Source organism: the organism of the source record quoted next, unplaced genomic scaffold, assembly GCF_019419815.1.
Source record: "Pyrus x bretschneideri cultivar Hongxiangsu unplaced genomic scaffold, Pyrus_bretschneideri_v1 Contig62, whole genome shotgun sequence".
NCBI lineage: Eukaryota > Viridiplantae > Streptophyta > Magnoliopsida > Rosales > Rosaceae > Pyrus > Pyrus x bretschneideri.
The window spans coordinates 1,236,402-1,257,462 of NW_025999801.1; the positions used below are offsets into that span (position 1 = coordinate 1,236,402).

Sequence of the window (21,061 nt, forward strand, 5' to 3'; positions counted from 1 at the left end):
GTAGAATGCCTTCCACACTCTTACTCAAGAGTGGGGAAGCAAAATCTATATATGTGGTCTCTCCCACATTTTCTTGTCCATAGTTCACAAAATAAATAAATAAATCTGGCAGAAAAAAAAAATTTGGCAAAAAGAAATTATGCCAAAAAAAATCCGAAATTAATTAATTAATAATTATTTCGATAATTAGTAATTAAGAATTTAATTAATTATTTATTATGACATGTGGAGAAGGCCAACAAAACTTCAACACATATGAAACTACAACATGTAGATTGCCTTCCACACTCTTGCTCAAGCGTGTGGAAGCAAAATCAATTTATGGAGTCCTATAAAATGCTTCCCACACTTTAAAGGGTAGAACTTCCCACACCCTTGAAGGGAGAGAGCTTCCCACATCCAAGGGAGAGAACTTCCCACACCTTTGAAGGGAAAAAGCCTTCACACACTTTGAGGGAGGAAGCCTCCCACACCTTGAAAGGAGGAAGCTTCACACTTTGCCTAACTACAAAAAATTCAAAAAGCCTTTCACACTCTTGCTTAAAAGTGTGGAAGAAAAATCTATTTATGTGGTTCAAAAAAGCTTCAACCAAAAGTTTCAACAAAAAATTCAAAAAGCCTTCCACACTCTTGCTCAAGAGGGTGGAAGTAAAATCTATTTATGTGGTTCAAAAAAATTTCAATCGAAAGCTTCAACCGAAAGTTTCAACACGAAAGTTTCAACAAAAAATTCAAAAAGCCTTCCACACTCTTGCTCAAGAGGGTGGAAGTAAAATCTATTTGTGTGGTTCAAAAAAACTTCAACCAAAAACTTCAACAAGAAATTCAAAAAGCCTTCCACACTCTTACTCAAGAGTGTGGAAGCAAAATCTATTTATGTGGTTCAAAAAGGCTTCAACCAAAAAATTTCACCTACAAAGCCTCAACCAAAAAGCTTCACCTACAAAACTTCAACAAAAAAGTTTCACCTACAAAGTTTCAACCAAAAAGCTTCACCTACAAAACTTCAACCACTCAAGCTATACGCCCAAAGGAAAAGGCTTCACCTACAAAGCTTCAACCACTCAATTATGTGCCCAAAGTAAAAAGTTTCAACCATTCAAGGTACGTACACAAATAATATCAATCATGGGGGTAAAGGTATAAATAATTATTTGAATATTTTTCAAAGAGGAGTATAGGAGCATTGTTGGATTTGTAATAGAGATAAGGTACATCTTATTTTATTAACGAGTCTATTATTTTGTTTGACCTCAACTCATTTCACTTAAAAATCGAGCTCAAATGAGCAAAAAATTAAATAAACCGAATTAGAAATTTCGGGCATATTTAAAGCTCCACATGTGGTGCTCACTTCATGAAAATTGTGGTGTTTTGTTTTGAATATGAGAACGACTAACACGAAACAAGGGTGCTAGGTCAATTTCATTACAAATCCACAAACAAAAGACATATGGGTATAATTGAGGGATTCGAGATGGGAGAGATTGGAGGGAAACTGTTACAAAATTCGTATTTATGTGGAGATGATCAGTAAATTGGGTTGAAAAGTTTTCTAATTTCACTTAGATGAAGGTGTGCAAAACCACTTTGGTGGTTTAGGTTTCTGTGCCGTCTCCTTCTATAGTATTGATGGTGTTTTGTCTATTTGCTTTGTTGGCATCAAAAATTTTCCTTTACGGGTCTTCGGGTGGATATGGTTGCTGGTGTTGATTTACTTTTTTGGGACTGAATTTTTTCAATACAATTTTATGTACTGGTTGCGATCTTTAATGTTATGAAATTAGGGAGTAGTTTTTTTTCTTCAAATGGGGCTGCTTTATATATGTGTTTTTGTTTTAGGGTGATTGTGTTTTGTTGGTGTTGATAGAAAATTAGATGACCCGAGCAATAGAATGGCGAGGTCCATGGTGGATGTGGCAGTAATGACTTGTGGCAATAGACTGATTTTAATTGGGTCATCATATGTTTTGCTTGGATTTCTATGTGCAATTGACCTAGTTGTAACTTGTTTTAATGTTTTATCCTTTTTAACATTTTCTTTTATAAATGAAGTTTGTGTCTAACAAAAAAAAAACAAACCTTTTTCTTTTCCATGTTCTCTTTTCATTTAACATCATTTACATAAAGAACAACTAATGAAAATGACCTCAAATTTGTTATTTATCCAAACACACTTAAATGAACTTTTTTAGTTACAAGAGTAAAAGACAGTAGCAGTATTTTAATAAGTTAAAGATTAGACGCAGTATTAGTATCACAATTAAGTTAAAGTTCACATCAACAATTTTTTCTTCATAAAAACGACAAATGTTTCTTCAAAATTTTCATTAAAAATCATTCATTAATGTGTTTTTCAATGCAAATTTGTTGCCTGAAACTTTTGCCATTAAAGCTCCCTTATATAAAATGATTAAGACAAAAACTAGTTATTTGATCTAAGAAATATTGATTGGAACCATGAGAATGCAAGGAACAAGCTTCAGCAAGACCCACGTGTGCTTTGACATCCCACATCGCCCAGGGGAGTGATCCTTATATGTATATTCCCATCCCTACCTAGCACGAGGCCTTTTGGGGGCTCACTGGCTTCGGGTTTCATGGGAACTTCGAAGTTAAGCGAGTAGCGCGCGAGAGCATTCTCAAGATAGGTGACCCATCGGAAAGTTCTTGTGTGAGTTTCCAGAAACAAAACCGTGAGGGCATGGTCGGGTCCCAAAGCGGACAATATCGTGCTACGGTGGTGGAGCGAGCCTGGGAAGTGATCCGTCCTGGGTCGGGATGTGACATGTGCAGATGCGGTTGCATATGCTCAAATCAAAATCAAATTGCTGTTTAAATTTTCAACTCTATTTCTCTTGTATATAAAATACGTCAATGATAGGTTGGGTGGTATGCACGTGGGGTAGTGTTGGATTTCAAAATTTTTCATGTTGGAGCTAAGACACTAAGGTCTTGTTTGGCAAGTCGAATTGTACTGACTATTTCAGTCGGATATGATAAATAGTCGTCGGATAGTACTGACTAAATTAATTAGGCGTTTGGTGCAACATTGGATTAATAGTTGTATTATTTATACTGGGTCTGTTATTATCTAGAAACCCAAAGACTTGCAAATCCTATACTCAAAGCAAGAAGCAAATAAAAATTCCCCAATATTAGAGCAAAACCTAATTTCAACTATTTTTTATTATGTGCTGGATTAACATAACTTTATATTATAATTATTTTTTTTTGATAATTTTGAAATAATGATTGATGGTAAAATGAAGGAAAAAAAAAAGGATCCGGCAAGGATTCCAGATTTGAGAACTACGTTTAGCAGCCGGGTTTGGGTTTTAGAGTCGGGTAATTCCAACCCGGTCAATTCCATATCAGTGCTTAAACCCCCAAACCCAAACCCTGCAGCTGCTTCTCAGATTTGTCTCCGCCACTCTCCAACCCTCGCTGTCTTCTTTCTTCTTTCTTCTTTCAGCTTCAGAAGGTTAGGGTTTCTCTTTCTCTCTCTCTCTCTCAGACTTGTCTCTGCCTCTCTAACCCTCGCCGTCCTCCTTCTTCTTTCAGCTTCAAAAGGTTAGGGTCTCTCTCTCTTTCTCTCTCTCTCTCTCTCTCTCTCTCTCTCTCTCTCTATATATATATATATATATGTTTCTGTATACATATCATTGTTTCGCTTCAAATAAAATAAAGGAAATTTCATCAATTCTAGAATTCGGGATTGATGAAGTTTGAATATATGAAATGAAGTTGTATGTCACACCAGCTAAAATCTTTGTGGAAGTAAATTGTATAAATATTTGGGTGTTTGAATTTCTAGGGGTCAGGCGTCACAATGGGGAGGAAGGCTCGTCACAGTGACAGTGTGTTTGAGGACCGATGGTGACTTCGACAGCGATGAGCTGAATGTTAGTTTAATTTGTAAGTCTGTTGTTCGGTTTCGGTAGTTATCTGGTTTTGTTTTGGTGATTGTGTTGTTAATTGATGATCTGTGAAGTAGATGGAGCAGGAAGAGGATGACTTTGATGATGAGCACGACGGTAGGAGGAGGAAGAAGATGGACGAGAAGAAGGGGAAGAGGAAAATGATTATGAGAAAAACGATAATAAAGATGCCGAGATGGAAGAACTCGAGAAAGAATACATTAATCTTCGTCATCAGGAGCAGTAAGAGACTTCTGTTCACAATCCTTTTATTTTTTATTATAAACTTGTGATGCTTAATTAGACTGACGACGTAGAACTAAATAATGTGAGTGTAGGAGATAATATGCATAGCAGTTGGAGGTTGGTGACGAAATTTGATATTAGGTTACAGAAGTGATACATGCGTCTGCAATTATTGAGTTCGAGATAAAAAGAAGGAACACACATCTATACATAGGTACAGGCGGATGTATGAAGTTAATTTTGTTCCTCGTTTATTCCCTCTTTCCATGCAGAGATATTTTAAAGAATCTAAAGCGCCATAAGGACGAAGAACTTCTTAAAGGTCAAGCAGTGAAGAACCAAAAGGTGCATTGTTCAAGATAATAGCTCTTGTAATATCCATGAAATAGGTTTTATTTTCATCATGAAATTATTGCTCCTTGATTAGAGCTTTTTTTTTATGCCTCGCCTTAAAGTTGACAAAAAATATTTATGTAGTGGATTATTGTCTGATCGATGTTTATTTTACCCATTTTTTATGTTTTTTTTTTCTTTTTTTTTATCATTTTCCCGAAGGCTCTCTGGGACAAAGCTCTTGAGTTCAGATTCTTGCTTCAGAAAGCATTCTCAAATTCAAATAGATTACCACAGGTCGCTTTTGCTTTTCCCCCCTTCTTTTTGTAGCTTTTTGACATGTTAAGATATCATGTTCTTACCCGAGAGGTTGTCTGCGGGAGCCAGTTAGGTCTTTATTTTGTGATTCACATCAGGTTGTCAGTACAGCATATTCTGATCTAGTTGACTCATCAAAGCGAACTTTAGATTCTCTAGCGGAACTACAAGAGGTATGGCTGTCATAAAAACTTGTTGTCTACCTAGTACTACTTGGTCTGTGGTTTAGCTTCATACCTTGTGGTAATATAATATAAATTATTACGATTTGTTAATATTGACATTTGTATATGCTAAAATTTATCACATCATGCCATTTTTTCTTGTTACAGGCTTTACTTGAGAAGAATCCGTCCATCGTTCAAGCAACAGATAGTATGTGCAAAGTACATTTATCGTACTATTATATTTATTTTGTAATACAATTGGCTCTCTATTATTGTTGTGCATTTGCTATTGGCGTGATAAGAATTGCCAGTATGTGTAAGGTTTGCTATGATGGTACTGAGTTATTATTAAGAGAGTAAGAGTGTCAATCAAGAGGAATGGATTAAGCTGAGCCTTGCCCAAGCTCATCCCAAATTACAAAGCATCGAGCTTGAGCTTGGACCGGCTCAATTGTTAACCTAAATCTTCGCACATCAGCTTTGGGTCAGTTGAATTGTAATAAAGTTTGTGCTTAGTTCTAATTGAGATCAAGGCAGTCCCAACAGGTGATGGTTTACACACAATAGGTTGGAAGTTCAGAATAGTTTGATCGGTCAGAAATATTGTTGTATTCAACAAAAATTAGACACTGATTTTGTATACAGCATTCAAGGAAACATCAATAGGGTTTAGGTATATGTTCCAGTGGTCAAAAGCATAATGTCGGCATAGAAGCTAAATCAGTTGGGTCTTGCTTTGTTGATCTGAGGATAGCCAGCCAAGACGAAGCCAGATTTGTAGGGCCTGTTTGGGATTGAGGTGCTTAAAAAAAAAGCTACTATGAAAAAAAGCTATGAAAATTTTTGGTGTTTGGTAAACTTTGAAAAACAGCTTTGTTTCAAAGTTGAGGGTGAAAAAAAGCCCAAAACCAGGAGATGACAAGAAGCTGCAATTTGCAGCTTCCAAAAGCAGCTTATTTTCACCCACACACGGGTGAACAGTGTACACATTAATGAAATATGAATAACCCAAAACTGCCCTCCCTTTCCCTTCACCTACGCTCTCACCTTTCCAGAACTCTCTCGCATGCTCTTCACTTCAGAGCTCTCTCGCATAACCCGAACCTCAGGCTCTCTCTCGTTCTCTCGTTCTGTCGTTAGGGAAAGAGGGGTGGGAAGAGCAAAGGGATGAGGGTATGGAGCATGGTGTGTTCGTCGAACCAGAATCGGAGCATGGAGGCTCACTCGCTCCTCAAGCGGCAGGGCTTCGACGTCGCGTCGTACGGCACCGGAGCCCACGTCAAGTTCCCTGGTCCCTCCCTCAGAGAACCCAATGTTTACGACTTTGGCACACCTTACAAGCAGATGTTCGACGATCTCCGGCGAAAAGACCCCGAACTGTATCCTCCTCCTCTAAACTTGTTCTTCTCTCGATTTTGTTCAATTGGGGTTTTCAAATTATGTATCTTTCTTGTTTCAATTGGGTTTTTCGAATTCTGGGTTTTGGGGAATATGATATTTTGGTGATGAAATAGATTCGTATAAATATCCAGAAAATAGTACGAACAAAAAGTTTTGGTAGGAGCAAATTGGTTAACAGGAAAGAAAAAGGACTTTAAGACTGTTGATATATGCAACTGAGATTGTAGGTTCAAAGCTTCAATATTTGGAAATTAAGTGGGCAGTCTGATAGATTTTGTGTATGAACTTACCCTTGAGGCTTTTAAGAGTAAATTCGATATTTGTGGTTCGAGGTGTTTAGCGAAGAGTATAGAATAGTTGATGACGACGACTATTGATTGGTAGCTCTGTGTAGCAATGCTCGAGTATTGTGGGATGTATGAACTGGAATTTATGTGCGTACTTTACGTTATGAATTGTGTTGTTTTTTATGCAAAGTGTAACCTTGACGATAAGTACAGGTACAAGCGTAATGGCATCTTGCCTATGCTTAAAAGAAACTTGGGAGTCAAATTGGCACCTCAGCGATGGCAGGACAATGCTGCCGACGGTTCCTTTGATGTGGTGTTAACATTCGAAGAAAAGGTTTTTGACATGGTTATTGAAGGTTGGTTTTAACTCCCTTCTCCTAGTTTTGGCTTGTATCTTCTAGATTTCAATAGTCCATAGTCATTCGATAATCAATTAATCAAATGCTCTTCTTTGTGTTGGTAGTGTTGTTTCTTGGCAAACTCTTTCTGTTGAGCTGTTGGAATATGACTTGCTGGTAGAGTTTGAGCTCTTAAGTTATAGGTATGCAATTTCTTTCAGCTTAACGTAATCATTGGAGATGGTAACAAACAACGATTGATATTTGAAATGGATTCTTTTTCCATTTGGGAAATGTAAGAAAGTAAGAAACCTTGAGTTTATAGGTTCCTAGGATTATTAGAACTTATACATACAACAGAGATGCTAGTTCTAGGAACTTGTGGTTAATGAATCTCAAGGAAAAGATAAAGTTTAAACCTCAAGAGAGTTTTTGATTTTTTTAAAAAAAAAATCAAAAAACATACTGGATGGTTGAAAGTTTCTGTTTAGTTGAGCATGTGGAAGAATTTATGTTGAACAGGAAAATTTTGAACTTTTAGGACACTATTAAAACCTGAGTTGGACGGTAGGAGAGAATGCCAAAATTTGTTGGCTTGAGTCTGCCTGCTTTATACGTGGTGATATTTTTCACAGAGAAGACTGTAGGTGGGAGAGACTCTTCTAATGCCTAAAAAACAGAAATTGAATAACTTAACTGGGTTTTGATCAGATTTCTCTATGGATTTGATTTCATAATCGTTCGCTTGATATAACTCGCAAAACCAAATGGATCATACGGACTTATATTTGAACTTTGAACTTATAGTCCAAACTCTAACAGAAGCTTCAAAAGTATTGGCACCATCTACTTTTGTTCATCTTTTAGTTTTATGAAAACTAAAAGAAGATTTGTGCAGTTAATCTGTAACTTGAAGATACCATCCTTGTTTGCTTGTCTGACCCGTGTGCAACAATGTATAGATCTCAACAACCGGGACCATGCTCTTAGGAAATGTGTGCTGATAATCAACTTGGAGGTGAAAGATAACCACGAGGAGGCGGCTGTAGGAGCTCGTCTTGCTTTAGATCTTTGCCAAGAGGTCTGTATTTATGGTTGCGTCGACACCCCATAATCTGTAATGCAAAACAGTAATGCTGACGGGTACATTATCGTTAATTGTTTTCCAGATTGAAGCAGCCGATTCGTGGGAGGAATCAATTGATGATATTGTATCTGGTTTTTAGAAACAGCAGCGACGGAAGTTAATGTATAGCATCTCATTTTATTGAAACTGTAATAATAGTCTGTTAGGGAGATTTCGAAAAACCAAGACCCGGTGTTGCTGATAACTTATGTGCACCGACTGTTCTCCCCAAATGTAATTCTTGCTTAAGCACCAGTTTCGATAATATCTTGATTAGAGCGACTCTCCTACCGTACATTAACAATATTAACAATATTGTACTACTTTCAAGTTTGATGAATGCATCTAATTAGACTACTTTCAAGTACATTAACAATATTGTACTAATGAATCCTAGCTATTCACTCTAAAATATTTCTATTAAAGTAGTTTGTCATACTAATTAATATTTAAGATAAAGTTTATAAATATTTTTCTTCTAAAAATAAAATATATTTAGTAATTCACTTTTATTTGTTAAGAAAATTAAATTAATAGCACGTTTAGTATTATACCCTTTTTGATCATTTCACATAGTCACAGCTGTTTTATAAAAAAGTTTACCAAACACTATCATACTGCTTTTTTTCTTTCCAAAAGCACTTTTACAAAAAAGTTTACCAAACACTTTGCTGCTTTATTTCACAGCCGCTTATTCTCACAGCACAGCCGCTTATTCTCACAGCAGCTTTTTTTCAAAGCACAGCAATACCAAACTAGTCCGTAATCTGCCCCAGGACAAATCTTTCCTGCTTGATCTCGTATAAACCTTAGCCTGATTAAGCAAAAAAAAAAAAAAAAAATAAAAAAAAAAAAAAAAAAAAAAGAAAAGACTTTTATGCTACTTTGGTCTAATCGACTTTCCTAGTTTATAGTGTTTTCATTTTCATTAGTTTCATACTGCATTTGTTCATGTAGTGCTTCTCCTAGTAAATATCCTGTCCTGAAGGTAAATCTGGACAATCTAAGAAGTCAAAGTCATCTAAGAACATTGACGGTGATGGTGATGAGGATTGGTCACAGATTTCTCAGTTGCTGTCGAGGTACTCAGATCGTACTTTAGATATTCTGAGAAGAATTATATTCTACTAACTACATATGCTCTTGTGTTGAAGTCTATCAATACTTGTATAAAACTGAAATATTTTTTTTCTTCTTCATGCCATATTTCACTGCTCCATATATGGAGCAGCAAAAGGAAATGTGGAATTTTTCTGTTTTATTGTTTAAAATTCTCGTAATGGTAGATTCAAGTACCTTACTATTATTGCTGTATTTCAATACCACAGTATCTAACTTTTGTTCAACTTTTCATTATTGTATGCATTTCCATTTGGGTTACTTGGTCTAACTAATCCTGTCATGTTTTATCTTGTAGAATAGCTACTTTCAGGGACAAATCCATCAACAAATGGCAGAGGAAGACAGAGGTGACCACAGGTGCTGCTGCTATTAAAAGCAAACTGCATGCTTTTAATCAGGTCTGGCCCTACAATTAAAATTGTAACCATGCGTTCCCCTATGAGCAGACTTGTGCCATCCTTTCCAATTGCAGAATATTAGCGAACAAGTTGCTTCTTATATGAGAGATCCAAGCAGAGTGGTTAGGCAGATGCAGATGAGGAAATCAGCAGTTTCTGTATTTGGCGCTGTAAGATATTAACTCTTACATCTAAATTGAAAAAATTGAAAATTTCACACTTCCCAAGCTTCTTGAGCATGCTCAAAGATATTTCTTCTTAAATTTTTAAATGGATGTGCAGGTTCCTGAGGAGAAAAATACTGCAAAGGGGGAGGTAATCCTACTGTTCTGCATAGAATTGGTTAACTATAATTCTATTCAAATCTGAGGCTCATCTATAAATTCGTTGCGGTTAAATGTCCCATGGATTTTAATTCTCAAACGAGGTACAAATTCATTGTTTGAGGAAGGATGCATTCTGTTAATTTGATACCATATTTGAACAATATTTTGCATCGTTTGTGGTGTTTACTTCAATTTTCATTTTGGATGGCCCCAATTTTATTTGATGAATTTGTTCCTTTGCTATAAGAATGAATAATGCCACCTGTGATTATTTTAACACTCATCAGCTGTAACTTTGATTGTATCTTTTAATTAAAAAAATTCTTTATTATTCCTTCACTCTAATAGGAGACACAATCCGAAGCTGGTGCACAAGTTGACGGTGACCCTGAACTTTTGGATGACTATGAGTTTTACCAGCAGTTACTGAAAGAATTTTTTGAGACAATTGACCCAGCATCTTCTGGTAAAGTCATTAGGGCATCCCATACGTAATACATGATTGCATTTGAATGTGATATACTGTTTATCCAAATCTATAAGCGTTTCGGTAAATCAAAACAGAGTCAGATTGCATTTAAAAATTGTGGCTTTTGAAATTGTTTATGATTGTATTCGCCCAAGTGATGCCGGATATCCTTGTTAATCTTCTGTTGCATGAGGTCGTAAGCAATCAGTGGCAGGGAAGAAAAATTTGGTAACGCTAATGCCATAATGTACACAATATTTGATGATGCTGAAGATATTTGAACTTGATATCTAATAGGATAGCAAGGGTCTTTCATATCCCAAGCGGTTAACATGGCTTAGTTATGAACTCCAAGTCTTGTGTTTGAAGGCAGAGAACATCTTGAAGACATCTAGTAAAATTAAAAACTCATGGAGGGCTTTTTGACTACCGTCGCTTCTTTTTCTGAGAGATGGAGGGCCGAACGATTTGAGTTAGCGTGAGAAAGAAGACGGCAGCAGTGACTAGCCCCCTCCATCCTCCCAGATGGCAGTTATTGCCTATGGCACTCGCTGCTGCAATTTTGTGATCAAGATCGTTCAGTTGCTCTTCTTCTTTGTCTGAAAAACATACAAATAACAGAAAATTTTGAGAAAACTTGAATGAAATGAATACGGGCAGACCCCTAAGTGCTTTAATGGAGCATAATTTACCTGAGTCCATGATGAGTGTATTCAACCATTTCGGCCTACAAAATTCAGTATTTTTCATTTCTGCTTCACTGAACCAGCAAAAGGAATATTCTCCTGATACATTCTCCAGCGGTGACAAATCCCCACCGATGACAAATGGATCATTAGGATCTGGAGTGGTGTTGTGTTGGGTACTCATCTTGTCTTGGTGCTCTTGCACAAGCTCCACACCAAATTCCTTTACCCGAATAAACTCAACATGTTCCATCGTCATTACGGAAACAACCACTTCATCTCCACATTCTAATATTATTGTTTGATTGTCCATTTTCCAATGGCTCAACCATGTCACATCTCCTCCTCTCCCTCCTGGACCACGGCAGAATCTTGGGCCATAGACCCACTTCAGACCCTTGCTCTTGTTGCTCACTTCAATACTCATTAGTGGAGAAGGACAATAAGCCGAACTCCAAACCCCCTTGATTGCATAGGTAGCAAAGATGTTCAAGCCTCGAATTTTGTGACTTGCAAGAAAAGGCACAATAAAAGAAATTGAGGACTTGGTACTTTTATGGCTGAACCGACCAGGAACCTCATTCCCAGCAAAAAATGTACTGTATATACCATGTTGATGCAGTCCCTGTGTACATGGCATGGAAACGACTATATTAGGCAACTCTTTCCGATGTGTGTGTGAGAGAGAGAGAGAGAGAGAGAGGCACCTGAACGGGACTCCAAATCCAATCAACATGTTTAAAATTTTGCAAGCCGAAACGTTTCCTCATTTCCAAGTTGTGCAAGCTGAAAAGTTTCATCATTTCCACATCAACTCTGCCAATAGGTTCTAACTTGTGATAGTACTCCCACTCAAGTACATTGTGGTTCTCACCCTTATAGGTCAATGCTCTCAACTCATTGGCTTGATATGTTATAGTTTTTAATGATATGCAACCACGTACACTAAGCCATCCAATTTTCGGCAACCCCACAAGTGATTCGAGCCTCTTACATCTTGATAAAGAGAGACCATTGAGCCTCCTCAAACCTTTGATGAAAACAGGTAGGCTAGAAATTGGATTATCATCTAAATCTAGATCTCGCAACGAGGATAGATTACTTAAATCCGTAGCAAAGGCATCATCAGAAAGATTGCACCTACTAAGGTTTAACCTTACTAAAGAACATGGCAAATAAGTCAAGATACTCGAACTTGTACCAGGCCGTAATTCACCTAGAATACCATCTGTTTCGAGAACTTTCACTGATTCCATCTTCTTCATCATCTCATTAAGATTTGAACAACCAGATAAATTGAGTGTTTCAAGTGATTTTAGCATGCACATGTTAGGAAGCATCCTAAGATTCTTGCAATCCGCCATATTCAAGTACACAAGTCTCTCTAGGTTTCCAATGGATTCATGAACATCAAGCAGGCTTTTGCAATCTACAAGAATCAATTCCTCTAGATTGGGGCAGTATGAGAAGTCCATGGTTTGACTAAGGCCATGAGAATGGCTCACATCAAGGATCTTCAATGAAGGAAGAAACTGCAGGAAAAAAAATTAAAATAAAGAAAAAAAAAGAGAAATAATATTTGTGGGAGTTAATTCTAACATATGCAATTAGTCAACGAATCAAAACTTAGCAAAAGACTGAAAATGAATTGAGATGCGTAGAGTAACATACTTTTGTTCCTTTGTAGACTTGTGTCAAGCTACTATATTGCATTTCAAGAACAATTAGGCACTCCAACGGAAAATCAATGGGTATAGAATCCAAAGGAAATTCAGGCCAACACAACCATCTTAATCCTGTAGGGAAATTTGCGTAACATCCCTCTAGCCGTACACGTCTAAGATGGAGTAGTTGTAATTTGTGCATCCTTTCAAACGCATTGGTTTCAAAGACTGTCTCATTTGTGCTTATTGGACTGTTTGCAGGATGCCAATGCATGTCCAGGACAAGACCTTGGATTGTTTGTGTACCCTAAGAAAAAAAGGGAACAACATTAATATGGATAATTTTCACAAGAAGAGAAAAACATATATATATATATATATATATCTATATCTAAAAGGCATGTTTCTACGTACAGTCTTTTCCCTCAGTACTTGGAAGGAATCCTTACGACGCCAAAGTCTACTACGTTTCTCAGGCTCTTCTGATTCTAGGCGAACTATTTCTCTTCCCATATCACGAATCAGATCGTGCATGTTCACCTTGTTGTCTTTATCAACTTTCACCAAGCATCTATCAATGAGATTTTGAATGCCAACAGTTGTATAGAAATCACATCCATCTAGTATTCTAACAATGTATTTTTTGTGCCTTCCTATTAGGAAACAAGCAATGTGGAGGAATAATTTCTGGTCCTGGTCATCTTGTAAACTGTCATAGCTTATTCTTAGTTTGTTCATGATTTCGCCATTAGGAATAACTTGTAGCTTCTCCAATGTACTTTCCCACACACCCATACTTTCACCTAACAGAGAAGAACCCAAAACTTGAAGAGCTAATGGAAGTCCTCCAGTATGCCGCACTAGCTTTTTTGAATATTCCATGTAACCTTTAGGGGGATGGTCCTGGCCAAACGCATGCCAGCTTAAGAGCTCCAACGATTCATCGTAATCCAAAGTTTCAACTCCGTGGACCTTAGTAACTTGATGTGCCTTTAGCAACCTTTCACGCCTTGTTGTTATGATTATTTTACTTCCGGGATAAAACCGATCTTTCATCAGTAGTACTGCATCTAATTGCTCCTTATGGTCTACATCATCAAGAACAAGAAGAACTCTTCTAGAGCTTATGGCTCTTACAATCTTAATTATTCCTTCACTGACGTTGTGCACTTTCTCCTCCTTCCCCTTCAAAATATCGTAAAGAAGTTGCATTTGAATTTGAACTAACCCGTTCGGTTGACTTGCTGTTTCTCTGATATTTTCAACAAAGCTGCTCCCTTCAAAACTTGTAAAATTTGAATTGTAAACATATTTAGCAATTGTTGTCTTCCCTATTCCAGACATCCCATGCACAACAACTATACCGACATCAGTTGATCCATCTTGTAACCATAAATTGATGTGTTTGACTCGAGATTGGATTCCAATCAAGTTGGATTCAACAGCCAAGGGTGTGCGAATTAGGTTGTCACCAATCACCTTGACAATTTTTGTGATAAACTTTGACTCGTACCTACGAATTTGCAAAAAAATGAAATATAAATCAAACATGTTGTCTACCTAAGAAAGTTACAAAGGTAACAACAGGAAGGATGCTAAACTTACACATTATTTTGACAGCACAACTTAATTAGCTAAAAATAAAAATGAAACTTTGTTGACAACATGAAACAAGGGAAAAAGAAATTATGAAAGTTATTATATGCACTTTTGGTAAAAGAATTATTGTATACACAGAGGATTCGAACAAAGAGGGGATTCGAACTCGACACCTGTAGAACACATGGGTTTAGAGAGATAAGAACAAATTGTTCAGAAAAAGGAAGGCAAAGCAAATTTTTGGTTAAAAATAAATTAACCTTCCAATATTGACGCTAGAAAGATAAAAGAGGGCAAATGAAAGTTACCCATCAGCTTGATTTGATAGGACCATCCCTGCTAGATCAGCAAGCTCTGCAAGTGCCTCCCTCCATCCCCGCACCTTATTCGGCGACTGAGTTTTCTCGTGTCTTGCAAATGCTTTTCCGATGCTTCCCGTCTGCTTCCTCGCATGGGATGGATCGACATCGTAGAAGACTGGTAATACTACATGGTCCGAGGTAGTCCTCTTGCGTTCAAGGATCATGACAAGCTCATCAAGGCACCATCTGGATGACGCGTAATCCTTCGAAAACACGACAACAGACGTTCGTGATTGCCGGATTGCTTTCTGTAGTCCTGGCTTGATATCTTCTCCTCTCTCAAGTTCGTCGTCATCTCGGAAGGTGAGAAATCCTGCGTTGTTCAAGGCTGTGTAGAGGTGGTCGGTAAAAGTCCTGCGAGTGTCTTCACCTCTGAAACTCAAGAAAACATCGTAACGGTAACCCCAATGAGTGTTGGAATCAGAGGATGTTCCTTGAGCTGCTCTCACAAGCGCCATAGTTTACGATCGATGAACAAACAAAATAAATGCTGTGTCTTTGCCAGGGAAATATTTAAGGCTCTATTTAGTAATTAGTTGGCTCATTCCTATCTACTTCCTGGAAAAATTGCAAATGAAACTCGTCTCATCTTTTTGTAATTGACTCGTTTTAGTCAAAGCAAAATTAGTTGGGTCGTTTTAGTCAAAGCAATTATTATTAATTGGGGCGTTTCAGTCAAGCAGATGAAAATAAATGCTGTGTCTTTGCCAGGGAAATATTTAAGGCGCTAATTAGTTGGCTCATTCCTATCTACTTCCTGGAAAAATTGCAAATGCAAACTCGTCTCATCTTTTTGTAATTGACTCGTTTTAGTCAAAGCAAAATTAGTTGGGATGTTTTAGTCAAGCAAATGAAAATGCATCTTAAAGCATTTCTGATAGAAATGTCAAAAGATAAATGTCAAATGTTAATTTGATGGTTGATATGCCAATCAATGTGATTGTTTTTGTTATAAATGACATTTGTATAAATGTGATTTTTTTGGTTATAAATGACATTTGTATAACTCTTTTTAAAAAGAAACCCATTAAAATAAATTTTCAAGGTCTATAATTGATGCATTAATGGATTCACACAATAAAATAATCAAAAATTATATGACATCATTTTTTCTTATATGTCAAATTTGATATGAAAACTCATATGTCAATCCACATAGGATTGACATATTGTTTGGAGCTTGCTCCTACTTTTAAATTTGATTACATAGCATTCGAATTAAAATTTGACATCTTATTTGGAAATAATTTTATCTTTTTACATGGTTGAAGACAGAGACCCAATACAACTTAATTATTTGTGTAGTTTTTTGTTCACTGATTACTAAAAAAATTGTAAATTAGAACTGATTTATTTATATTTTTTGAAAACAAGTATGATATTCATTTCATAAGGGAACAACGTACAATCAATGGAAAATGTGCTAACAATGGGTCTCGATAAAAATCTTCCCGGGGAAACCCGAATGAAGGGAAAAAGAGTATCTCGCACCAAACAAAATTAAGCATTTGAAATATCCTCCAAAATAAGATCAGAAATTACATCGGGCGGTTCTTCAAACCACGAAACCGGTTATGGCAGATTAAGGCCGCGGCGAGCCAATCTGTGTGCCATTTCATTGGCACCACGACGCACTAAAATAGCCTTCCATTGTTGAACAGGTTGTAGTAGCTGCCGTGTGTCAACTAATATATGGCCAAGGGGACCATAATTAACCTCTATGTTATTGTGTATGGTAGCTATTACCAACAGGGCGTCTCTCTCCATCACTACTTTCTAGTGACGCGATCTATTGTGGTTCTCACCCTTATAGAGCAGCCTCCCGAGCTGCTGCAACTTCCACCATAAGAGTCGACTAATCCCCTCCATTTGCATCGCCAGAACAGCGATAAACTCCCCAACCGCGTCTCGGATAATCAGTCCAGCTTCTCCTTTGCTGTTTGGCTCATCCCATGTCCCATCAAAATTGCACTTTATCCACCTTTCCTCTGGCTTCTTCCATTTATGAACTTCTACAACATGAGATTTCGACTATACCACATTCCTTTTCTTAAACTCCAACAACCAAGTATGTGCTTGAATTTGGAGTTCCTATGGTGGTAAAAAAGAACCCCGCCATAGTAATTCATTACGAGCTTTCCAAATATTCCACATCAACATAAGGACTAACTCAAAGCTTTCCGTGGACAACATCGAAGCCATTCTTGCCACCCAATCGTGTAATCCCACATCTTTTTGTTGCATAGGATGTAAACCCAACGGACTAGAAAACCATGTTGCACGAGGGTGGGGGTAGGCAACATAATATGCTTGATCGTTTTAGGTACCGTCCCACAGATAACACAACAGTCGTCCATTACAACCTTCTTCACCTTCAAATTAACTCTAGTTGGCAGAGCATTTAAACAACCTCGCCAGATGCAAATTTTAACCTTCCCCGGAACCTTAGCACGCCAAAGTGCCTTCCATAGGAATTTGATCTCTGCCGGCGTCTTAGAACCTATGGGAACATCCCCACATATGTCACTACAAGACTGAGCTACAAAATATGCACTCTTAGCCGTGAATACTCCTTTAGGCTCCTTGATCCAAATCAACTCATCAGGCGGATTATAGAAACTCAAAGGAATACTTAGAATAAGATTGACCTCCTCGGGAAAAAAACATTCGAGAAACCACCTGTATATTCCATCTCATATGATCCGCCTTCAACATCAAAGAACGAATAGTAAGATTAGGGTGAACTCCGAGGGGTACCGGACTCAACACCTTGGCATAAGTCTCTCTCGGCAACCAAGAATCCCCCTATTTTTTATCTACCATCACCTACACGCCATCTAGCACCTTGGTGAATCAAAACCTTAGCTGCTGCAATACTATTCCAACAATAAGAGGAAATGGACTTCACTAAGGCATTTAGAAAGTTCGATTGCTAGAAATATCGAGCCTTAAAAACTTGCGCCACCAGAGACTACGGTTGTTTTAGAATGCACTAACCTTGCTTAGGAAGCAAAGCAAGATTAAAAGCGTACAAATCTTTGAAGCCTAAACCACCCTCACTTTTTGGCTTGCACATACGTTTCCAACTCACCCAATGAATGCTTCTTTTGCCGACTTCCCTGCCCCACCAAAATCAAACAACCATCTGATTCAATTCCTTATAGAACATTTTTGGGAGCAAAAAAGTCTGCATGGTATATAATGGAATAGCCTGGGCCACGGTTTTAATTAAGATTTCCTTCCCCCCACTACTTAGGAGACTCCTATGCCAACCATTGAGTTTTTTTTCCATAACCTATCTTTTATATATGCAACTGTTTGTTTCTTTGACTTACCCATGTATACCGGCAAGCCAAGATACCTCTCGTGGTACACGAGTCATACCCAAACAATCCGCAAGTAGCTGAGCATCCACCTCATTTACATTAGCACTAAATGCCACCCCACTTTTCGATAGATTAACTGATTGCCCTGATGCTTCTTCATAAGTCCACAGCAAGGTCTTCAACTCGCAACACTTTTGTAAAGTACTCATAGCAAAGATAAAACTATCATCTGCAAAGAGTAGATGATTTATGCTAGGTGCATCATTACAAACCTTTATCCCTTGTATTCTACCTTGGGCCTCCCATGCATCCAATAATGCCGATAAGCCTTTGGCACAAAGCACAAATAAGAAAGGAGACAATGGATCACCTTGCCTGATACCCCTTTTAGGCTGTACTAATCCTACCGATTCCCCATTAAGCTTGAATGAGTAAGAGACAGAAGTGACACATCTCATAATCCAAGTAATCCATTCTTCCGCAAAACCCAAGCTTTGCATTATTTGTTCTAAAAAAGACCATTCAATATAGTCATAAGCCTTACTGATATCAAGCTTCAGTGTCATCACACCATTCCAACCACTAGTTTTCCTCCTCATAAAATGAGCAACTTCCGATGCCACCAGACAATTATCAGAAATTAATCTGCCAGAAATAAACGCACTTTGTGAAGGGGAAATTATATCTGGTGAGATACTCTTCAATCTATTCATAAGCACCTTTGAGCATATCTTGTATATCACATTGCACAAACTGATTGGCCTCAATTCAGTCATAGATGTAGGATCAAATTTCTTGGGTATCAGAGTTACATGTGTGTAGTTAACTTTCCGCAATAATTCCCTGAACTCAAGAAGGTGCCGAACCCCTTCACAGATATCTTTACCAACAACTGCCCAATGCTTTTGATAAAACCCAGGTGTCATTCCATCAAGTCTTGGCGCCTTGGTAGGGTGTATTTGGAACAATGCATTCTTAATTTCTTCATAAAAAAAAGGCAACAGAAGCCTTTGATTCATCTCATCCGTGACCTTCAGTACCATCTTACTTAAAATCCCTGAGGCATCTACTACCCAATGGAGTCAAACATTTTCATAAAATAGGAGATAATAACCAACTTCATACCATCTTTGCTCTCCTGCCATTGTCCTGACTCATCAAATAAACCATGAAGCCCATTTCGTCTCTGCTATCGAGTTGCTTTTTGATGGAAGTTGCTTTTTGATGGAAGTATCTTGTGTTTTGATCCCCAAGACGCAACCAATTTTCTTTACACCGCTGACGCCAGAACGCCTCCTCCTGCGCAAGTAGTGATTGTAATCTAGTATACAATTCATGCCTTTATGCAATAGTGGTTTCAGTAAAAGGTCTTCCAAACAAAGCTTGTAACTTATCTTCCGTTTCCACTATTTCACCTGGTAGAGTTCGCTCCGAACTTCTTACCCATTTCAACAACTGCACTCTCGCCGCCTTAATTTTTTCCATGACTTGATACATCGGTGAACCAGTACACACAGAAGACCAACCCACTTGGACCGCAGCCTCACAACCTTCTCTCACGGACCACCTATCTTCATAACGAAATCTCTTCTTGAATTTTGCTCTTTTCCTGACTTCCCATTCTAACAAAATCGGTATATGATCTAACGAAGTTGGTTTCATATGAACAACCTGAAACCCAGGAAATAACTTAATCTAGCTCTAAGTGGCCAAACCTCGATCCAACCTCACCTTTATACCGCCGCCTCTTGTTGTAGCCCATGTAAATTTATTGCCAACATAGCCCATATCTTGCAAATCACACTTGGCTAAAGCATTCTGGAATCCATCCATTTGCCTTTCACTGCGCAAATCACCACCTTCTTGTTCCATTGCTTGCAGGATCTCATTAAAGTCACCCAGACAACACCAAGGCAATGATGAAATGTCCTTAAGATTGTGGAGCAAAAAATAATAAAGAAAACTTTGGAGATAACAAGTGAACTTTTACTCATAAGAGACTAGAATGCCCTCATCAAATGGTGCGAGGTTCACGTCTGTTATACATGCAATTCAACCATCAAGAAGACCTAAGCAGTTTATTGAGACTTCTTCAAGCTCTTATGCCCATGGTGGTAAAATAAGTCAAGGATATTAAAAAATTCTACCACTCCCCTATCATCCACTTCCAACCTTTCTATATAGTTTCTCTTCCTTCTCCCACTTGCTATTCTATGGAAAAAATTCTAGTTGACTCATCAAAGCGAACTTTAGATTCTCTAGCGGAACTCCAAGAGGTATGGCTGTCATAAAAACTTGTTGTCTACCTAGTACTACTTGGTCTGTGGTTTAGCTTCATACCTTGTGGTAATATAATATAAATTATTACAATTTGTTAATATTGACATTTGTATATGCTAAAATTTAACACATCATGCCATTTTTTCTTGTTACAGGCTTTACTTGAGAAGAATCCGTCCATAGTTCAAGAAACAGATAGTATGTGCAAAGTACATTTATCATACCATTATATTTATTGTAATACAATTGGCTCTCTATTATTGTTGTACATTTGCTATTGGCGTGATAAGAATTGCCAGTATGTGTAAGGTTTGCTATGCTGGTACTGAGTTATTATTAAGAGAGTAAGAGTGTCAATCAAGAGGAATGGATTAAGCTGAGCCTTGCCCAAGCTCATCCCGAAGTACAAAGAATCGAGCTTGAGCTTATACCGGCTCAATTGTTAACCTAAATCTTCGCACATCAGCTTTGGGTCAGTTGAATTGTAATAAAGTTTGTGCTTAGTTCTAATTGAGATCAAGGCAGTCCCAACAGGTGATGGTTTACACACAATAGGTTGGAAGTTCAGAGTAGTTTGATCGGTCAGAAATATTGTTGTATCCAACAAAAATTAGACACTGCGATTTTGTATACAGCATTCAAGGAAACATCAATAGGGTTTAGGTATAATGTCGGCATAATGTCGGCATA

The 21,061-nt window shown here is 37.7% G+C and overlaps 2 protein-coding genes and 2 pseudogenes across 2 annotated transcripts; 2 read left to right on the top strand and 2 right to left on the bottom strand.

The window, feature by feature from the left end:
* The first annotated feature begins 1,128 nt into the window (after nucleotides 1-1,128).
* On the top strand, nucleotides 1,129-10,621 carry LOC125468097 (annotated as a pseudogene).
* Nucleotides 5,818-8,421, top strand: LOC125468200 (RNA polymerase II subunit A C-terminal domain phosphatase SSU72-like). Its single transcript, XM_048572793.1, has 4 exons — nucleotides 5,818-6,363; nucleotides 6,886-7,031; nucleotides 7,976-8,094; nucleotides 8,183-8,421. The coding sequence occupies exons 1-4, from the start codon at nucleotides 6,152-6,154 to the stop codon at nucleotides 8,237-8,239; spliced, it is 534 nt and encodes a 177-aa protein (XP_048428750.1). The 5' UTR covers nucleotides 5,818-6,151; the 3' UTR covers nucleotides 8,240-8,421.
* Nucleotides 10,622-10,662: 41 nt separating the features above from the next.
* LOC103946133 overlaps nucleotides 10,663-21,061 on the bottom strand; it is a 46,754-nt pseudogene continuing 36,355 nt past the window's right edge.
* LOC108867164 (disease resistance protein RUN1-like) lies at nucleotides 13,048-15,328 on the bottom strand. The gene is made up of 2 exons (XM_018647193.2): nucleotides 14,712-15,328; nucleotides 13,048-14,317 (listed from the first exon to the last, which is right to left on the bottom strand). Exons 1-2 carry the CDS (start codon nucleotides 15,221-15,223, stop codon nucleotides 13,150-13,152), a joined length of 1,680 nt encoding a protein of 559 aa, XP_018502709.2. The 5' UTR covers nucleotides 15,224-15,328; the 3' UTR covers nucleotides 13,048-13,149.